The sequence below is a fragment of the Paramisgurnus dabryanus genome, chromosome 23 (assembly GCF_030506205.2).
Source record: "Paramisgurnus dabryanus chromosome 23, PD_genome_1.1, whole genome shotgun sequence".
Lineage (NCBI taxonomy): Eukaryota > Metazoa > Chordata > Actinopteri > Cypriniformes > Cobitidae > Paramisgurnus > Paramisgurnus dabryanus.
In genome coordinates, this window is record NC_133359.1 from 9,830,606 (window position 1) to 9,837,732 (window position 7,127).

At 37.7% G+C, this 7,127-nt stretch overlaps 1 protein-coding gene across 1 annotated transcript; it reads left to right on the forward strand.

Moving 5' to 3' along the window:
• Positions 1-395: 395 nt before the first annotated feature.
• nfybb (nuclear transcription factor Y, beta b) lies at positions 396-6,661 on the forward strand. Its single transcript, XM_065292010.1, has 7 exons — positions 396-552; positions 3,373-3,466; positions 3,552-3,682; positions 3,925-4,122; positions 5,567-5,645; positions 5,796-5,875; positions 6,155-6,661. The coding sequence occupies exons 2-7, from the start codon at positions 3,373-3,375 to the stop codon at positions 6,185-6,187; spliced, it is 615 nt and encodes a 204-aa protein (XP_065148082.1). The 5' UTR covers positions 396-552; the 3' UTR covers positions 6,188-6,661.
• The last annotated feature ends 466 nt before the right edge of the window (positions 6,662-7,127 follow it).

Sequence of the window (7,127 nt, forward strand, 5' to 3'; positions counted from 1 at the left end):
CTCACACAGGCATGCTTTTTAAACGATAAAAAATATTTTTTTTTTTCAATTTTGTTTTCTACTGAAAGAGGTTAAACTGTATATAATCAGGGTTCACACTATAGAATATACAATTTTAATACATGTATATAGTGTTTTTTTACATGTATGTTTTAAAAATATAAAATATGTCACTACTAGAAATATGTTAAACAATATTAGAGTAACTAATGTGGCAGTAGCTCCCAAAAAATGTATAAGCGTGTTCGACTTCATTCGGTGCTGCGCAGAATGACCACGATCTGACATCCCAGTATCGCGAGAGCATTTTAAAGCTCAGCTGTGGAATTCATCTCGCGATATTTTAATATTATAAGTCTGCGCAACGCCACATAAAGCTGAACACGCCTATTATTGCTTTAGAAACAACTATCTACAGCCACCTGGTGGCTGAGCGCGATCTGTCCACAGTAGCGGAGTTGAGACCTGCACAGGGACTGGCTCTCCTGCAGCCATTTTCTGTCCAACCACACGGCTGAACTGAAACGAGAACCAACCAGGGCTTCATCGCAGGTTAGTGTGCGGCTCCGGCCAATGATTGCTAACCAATATTGCGTTACACCAAATGGAAATCTCCGCGCGCGACTCTTTTATTATTAGTTGGTAGGGTGAATGATAAATTAGGCGCGGGGATCGGAAAACAGATCAGTGTTGTTACAGTAACTGTTACAAGCTTAACAAAGCGCGCGGCCCTTTGTTTACGACAGTACGTGCATTTGCGCTGTTTGCTTTTTGCTTGTTTATCTTAGCACGTTCCTTCCTTGTGGGTTTTCATACATTTATGTACGATAACTCTTAAGGCGGAAATAGTTGAATGGATAAATCCCGTTAGTCTTTTTTAATGTTTTCATCTTACCTCTCATTGCTAGCAAGGTAGCTAAACGAGTTGTTTAGCTCATTTAATTAATCATTGTGGTATGTCAACAATATGTTAAAAAATATATGTTTAAAAAAATCACCATAGAGATCCAGATATTCTGTTTTGTAGTGTTTGCTGGGTTTCATTTATTTATTGATATGATACACTGGAACTATATAGGGATAGACGATATGTCTGACTTCCTAATTTTGTCTGACTTCTATTCGGCATAAATCCGATAACGATATGCATATAAAAAAGGCCTCAGGAAAAATGCCCAAAATTGATGTCTCTAGCAAAAACAAACCTTTTGAAAAAATGTATTTGCCAAGTCTATGAAACCTTTAAAACTATATATATAATATAAAAAAAGTTAAGTAGCTGCATGCAAAAAAAAGTGAAATCACTGTCCAATAAACATAGGCTTACCTTAATAATAAATAAAATATATACGGTGCACCCTGAATGTCAGTCAGTGTCAGTGATAAATGCTGTAATGCAGGGGTCTCAAACTCAAATAGGCTTTGGGTAATTTCTGATATCGACATAGGAACGCAGAGATTTTTAAACATTTAAAGCACAATATTTGTGTAAATATAGAGTTTAAATTCTGTTATTTCTTTCACATTTTCAGTCACAGTATTGACTTTGTAATTGCATAGCATATTCGCCTAGAAAATTGCAACTTTTAATTTTCCGTCGGTCTTAGTACACTATGTAACTACAGAAGAGTCAAGTTTAAATAGGGAAAATACCGAAACTCTTTGGTTATTTTTGAGCGTGATGCTAAATGGTCTAATCAGATTCAATGGATTATGCTAAGCTATGCTAAAAGTGGTACCGCCAGACCCAGAGATCGGCTGAATGGATTCCAAAACTGTAAAAATCTTTTTGTTGCATTCACACCAGCCGCTGTAGAGGCATCAAGCGTGAGTGATTTCAATGTAAAGACGCGTTGACGCACATCTGGAAGTCTCGTGGCGTGAATAAGGCGTTTAGTGCTGTGCGGTAGACGCGATTCCCTTTATTCGCACAAATTGAGCGTTGCCGCAGGAAATGCCCTAGTTGAAAAATCTGATCTTTGGTGGAAAATGTGCCGAGTTAACCAATCAGGAGCTTGCTCTAGTAGTGACGTAATTACAGGAAGTGAGCAGAGTCGCAGAATCCCCTCCCATGACACAAATTTCCGAGTGAATGTCTCGATGACTAGAATTTCACGTGCGAATGAAGCGAGTACACTCAAAATGTTCAAGCATCCAGCTATGCACTGTAGATGTGAATTTGATGCCTCAAACGCATCTGCTGTGAGCCCACAGTAACTCTAAGGGAGCTGGAAAATGAGCATATTTTCAAAAAAGTGGAGTGTCCCTTTAATTATATACATATTATACTCGTAATGAGATGACACAGCAGCATGCATACTTTACCTTTTGCCTTCTCCTCATCTTTTTTTTCTAACCTGGGCCTTTCCTAACCCTCTTTTTCCTCATCCATAGTTCAATATAGGGCTTTTCACACTGGAAATAGTTAACCCCAGGTTTCACGCTGTTCATTTATGGTTATTCATAATCAAAATTACAAGTGTGAAGTAATCCTTAACCTAGGGTTAAAAACAGGGTTTAGAACGAAGATAACTCTGGGTTAAGCGCAGCGTGAAAAGCCCTTATGTGTTGGATTACATCTCCACCTCTTCCTCCCTATGAGGTTCTGTTCAGTTTATTTTTTAAAAAGAAAGAACCCAGCTGTGTTTTCGCCAAGATTAGAGGGGAAACACTAAAGTAATAAATAACTGGCAGGTCGAGGATAAGAGAAATAATAAACAAAGAGTTTACGTCATCTCAGATAAGAAGTGTTTGATGTTAACTGTGTAAAGAAAGGAGTCAGATGCTAGCGGGTCAGAAGATGATCTTTTAAATACATGCTGATATGTTTTTGATTATCTGACATATTTTGGCTCGAGTGGAATAAAATAAATTTAGTTTGGAACCTGAAACCTTTGCTTCAAGACTTTACCACTACAGCTACTAAATAATAAACGCCTCACCATAAAAAATGGTAAGGTTAAACACACTATAGTATCTAGTAAACTGTAGTTTACTGTAGTAAGTACTAAACTATACTTCATATATGATGTTAATTGACTGGATCAGTTTTGTATTATTTTCTGTAAAGCTTAATGTGATGATCATGTGAAATTAATATATAATAATAATAATAATACTATTAATATAAAATTTTAATTTGTTAATGTTAATTAATATTCTGCATAATTCTACATAAGGGGGCAACAAAATGGCTCTATCTATAAGCTTAGGGTAGTGGGCTCCCTACCTAGTATACATGGGCATCACTTGATTATGATGCTCAATATTGCTGTTTTCAGCTCTGTAAACAACATTTAATTTACATATGGCTGTTGATTATTCATTGATATGTAGATTTTAAGTTAATACATTGTTTAATTTTTGTTTTAGATGGACGGAGACGGATCAACCACAGATGCCTCGCAACTTGGCATAACAGGAGAATACATGGCTGGTGGTCACTTTGTTCTCCAAGGTCCGGATGGTAAGTGTTTTGATTATTGTGTAAAGGTATTGAGCTAGGTTTATCCACAGAGATTTATGTGTTTGTTGAATATTTTTATTTTGAGATGAAGGCGATGAGGGACTCGACCATGAGGATGGCAATGGAAGTAAAGACAACCTAAGGGAACAAGACATCTATCTTCCCATCGCTAACGTTGCCCGAATCATGAAGAATGCAATTCCCCAAACTGGAAAAGTAGGTTGTTTTTAAAGATTGCATTAAATGTTAATTAATGGGAATATACATTAAATAGCATTTAAACAGAGAAATTTGTAACAACTTAATGGTGAGTAAATGATGTCAGAATTTGTATTTTTGGGTGAACTATCCCTTTAATAATAATTAGATTAGCAGAACCATCTCTCATTATTTAAAAGCAAATCATTGTCTGGTATTGGAATTACCAAAGTTTTCTGTGTTTTCCTCCTACTCAAAAGATAGCCAAGGATGCCAAGGAGTGTGTACAGGAGTGTGTTAGTGAGTTCATCAGCTTCATCACTTCAGAAGCCAGCGAAAGGTGCCACCAGGAAAAGCGCAAGACCATAAATGGTGAAGACATCCTGTTTGCAATGTCCACGTTGGGTTTCGACATGTATGTGGAACCTCTTAAGCTCTACCTGCAGAAGTTCAGAGAGGTATTGTTATTAATATTATATTACACTAATGTTATTAATATTATATTACACTAAGTCAATATTAGCTTTATGTGAGACTAAAGGCACGCTAACATATATCTTAAAGGAAAACACCACTGTTTTTCAATATTTTACTATGTTCTTACCTCAACTCAGATGAATTAATACATACCAATCTTTTTTCAATGCGAGCACTTTTAATCTTTGTACAGCGCTTCTTGAATGTGTTAGCATTTAGCCTAGCCCCATTCATTCCTGTGCCACCATACTTTCTGGTGTAACTACTCATGTAACAGTCTTTAAATAAATGGGGGAAAACATGGAAATGTTTGGTAGCTTCTAAATTCATCCCTGTTTGGAGCCATAGAAATGAATGGGGCTAGGCTAAATGGTAACACATTCATGACAAGCTGTACAAAGATTAAGTGCACGCATTGAAAAAATATGTATTAATTCATCTAGGTTGAGGTAAGAACATAGTAAAATATTGAAAAACTGTGGTGGTTTACTTTAACTGAGCATGATTGCCCCCAATCCCCAGATCGTCTAAACTCACACTACATTTTATGATCTGTACCCGAGGACGCTTGCACCATTTACGGTACATTCACACGGGGCGTAAGCGATAACGCTTAACGGAAGGCTTGTCTGAAGCGTGGCCAACAGCCAATCACTGTGGCCGCAACACAAGCTCCGGTCTTCCATAAACGTAATTGGCTGGCTCTGCCTAGGTTATTTGCATAAGGCGATATGATTGGCTGACGCACGCGTTGCCGCTTGAAAAGTTGAGAAATGTTCAACTTCTGCCGCGAGCAACCGCACTGATGCGGCGTCGACGGATCCACAATTCAGTTCGCCAACGCTTGACGTCAACCATTAAAAGTGAATGGGAAGCGTCAACACTTATGCCCGTGTGATTGCATCGTTAGAGATGCGATTGTTTTGAAGAAAACTGAAAGAGATGCTTGATGGAGTTCCTCATAATTATGAGTTCATGGCTTTATCTTTACGTTGTTTTCTTGCCATCATAAGCCCACTCTCCTTCGCATCCGTTTCGGTTTATTATAAGCAAAAATGATTGCATCACTGCCCCTTTCTCCAGAATTTCTAGATGGCCAGTCTGTCCCTGGTTGTACAGTGACAGCTGAAGTTTCCAACGCGCATGCGCTGCCCCCGATCATGCTAAATGTACCCGAGACCACCTCTGCAAAGCGTACTCGGGGACGGCTAAGCGTACCGCACCCTGGTACAGTACGGAGCGATTACACTAGCCAAACAAACCGAACTTTCACATAATGTGAATACACCCTAAATGTGGTGGAGATTGAGGACTAAGTTTATTTTTATAATGGCTCCTGATCTCACAGTGGGTATAGTTTTCTATCTATTCTGCTCTTCTTCTTTTCATTGGTTCAGTACATGGTATTGGTTTGTTTGTTTTCAGGCCATGAAAGGAGAAAAAGGTATAGGTGCTGTAACTGTTTCTGAAGGCATGGGGGAGGAGCTTACAGAGGACACTTTCTGTAAGTAATTCTTTATTAGCAAAGATAGTTAAGTTATTGGTGGGGCAGGTTAATAGGTTTCACTAATGTTTTAATAGTTCATAATCTAGAAAAATAAATGGACATTGTTATGGCTTTGAATTAACACAATGTCATTTTTTCTCTTTTCAGCAAATCAACTACCTGCAGGGATTATAACAGCTGATGGACAGCAGCAAAATGTTATGGTTTACACCACTTCATATCAGCAGGTAGGAATAAAATTAATTTTATATACATAAAAGTTTATTTTAGTACATATAATATGCTTTTTAAGACAAAAATATATTTGCACAGTTTCCAGATCAAACTTTTGTAGCACATCTCTATAGTAGTTAATGTGATTAGCTATACATGTGTGACTTCTAGAGAAAGTTTCTAGGTCCAGGAACAGTTTTAGTGTTGCATAAGTGTCTAAATACTTTTTAGGGCAGTTGTATGGGATTAGATTTTACAGGCTGTTGTTAAAGAGATGTTGTTTCATGTCCTAGATCCCAGGTGTGCAACAGCTCCAGTTCTCCTGAAAAGTCGCCGTTATGTGGAAACCAGCTATCTTTATAAATTAAACCTCCATGCTTCCACACACGACACTAGTGAAGGACATGAATGGTTGGGTCTGTTCATCAGTTCCTCCTGGACCCTTTTCTTGTGCACTCATAGGGTCAACGAGCTGGACTTCTAAGTTGTTTGTTTAGCATGTTTTTGTGTGTGGTCCGTGTGCTTATGCACACATATTTTCATTTTAAATGACGTGTCTGCCGAATGTTACTTTTATCTTCATCACACATTTTATGTGTTTAAATGGTGTAAGGGTTATGAGGGATTTCACGTTTACTCACTATTCAAGCAATAAAAATGAAAAAATGTAAATTTTCCAACATTTAATGGGTGAAGTGGTTTGCTCCTTATTTTTTGTAGGTAAAAATACCATGCTGCATGTCTTAATAATTTAATTTGATGTTAACACAATAAAACATGATTGTAATTTTTGTAAATAATTCATGTTTTGTGTCCAGTTATTTTTTGTGTTCTCAATAATCTTTCTACATTGTTGTTTTTTTAAAACTAGAACTTATTGATTTAGTCTGAGTCATGTTGAATGCAAAAAAGGTAATGTAAAGGCCCTTTAAACAAACTGCTCCTCAAAGGCAAAAGTCCTTAACTCTAGTGCAGTGGTTCTCAACTCCAGTCCTCGGGCCCCCCCTCCCAGAATGTTTAGATGTCTCCTTATATGAAACACCGGATTCCACTCATTAGGCTCCTTCCAGCATATTTGAAACTTTTCCTTAATTAACACACTTACAAGCTGATGAACTGAATCAGGTGTTTTATATATGGAGACATCTAAAATGTTCTGCGAGGGGGGCCCCCGAGGACTGGAGTTGAGAACCACTGCTTTAGTGTGTCCTAGAGCAGTGGTTCCCAAACTTTTTCAGCGTGCGGCCCCCCTTGTAAACAATGCAT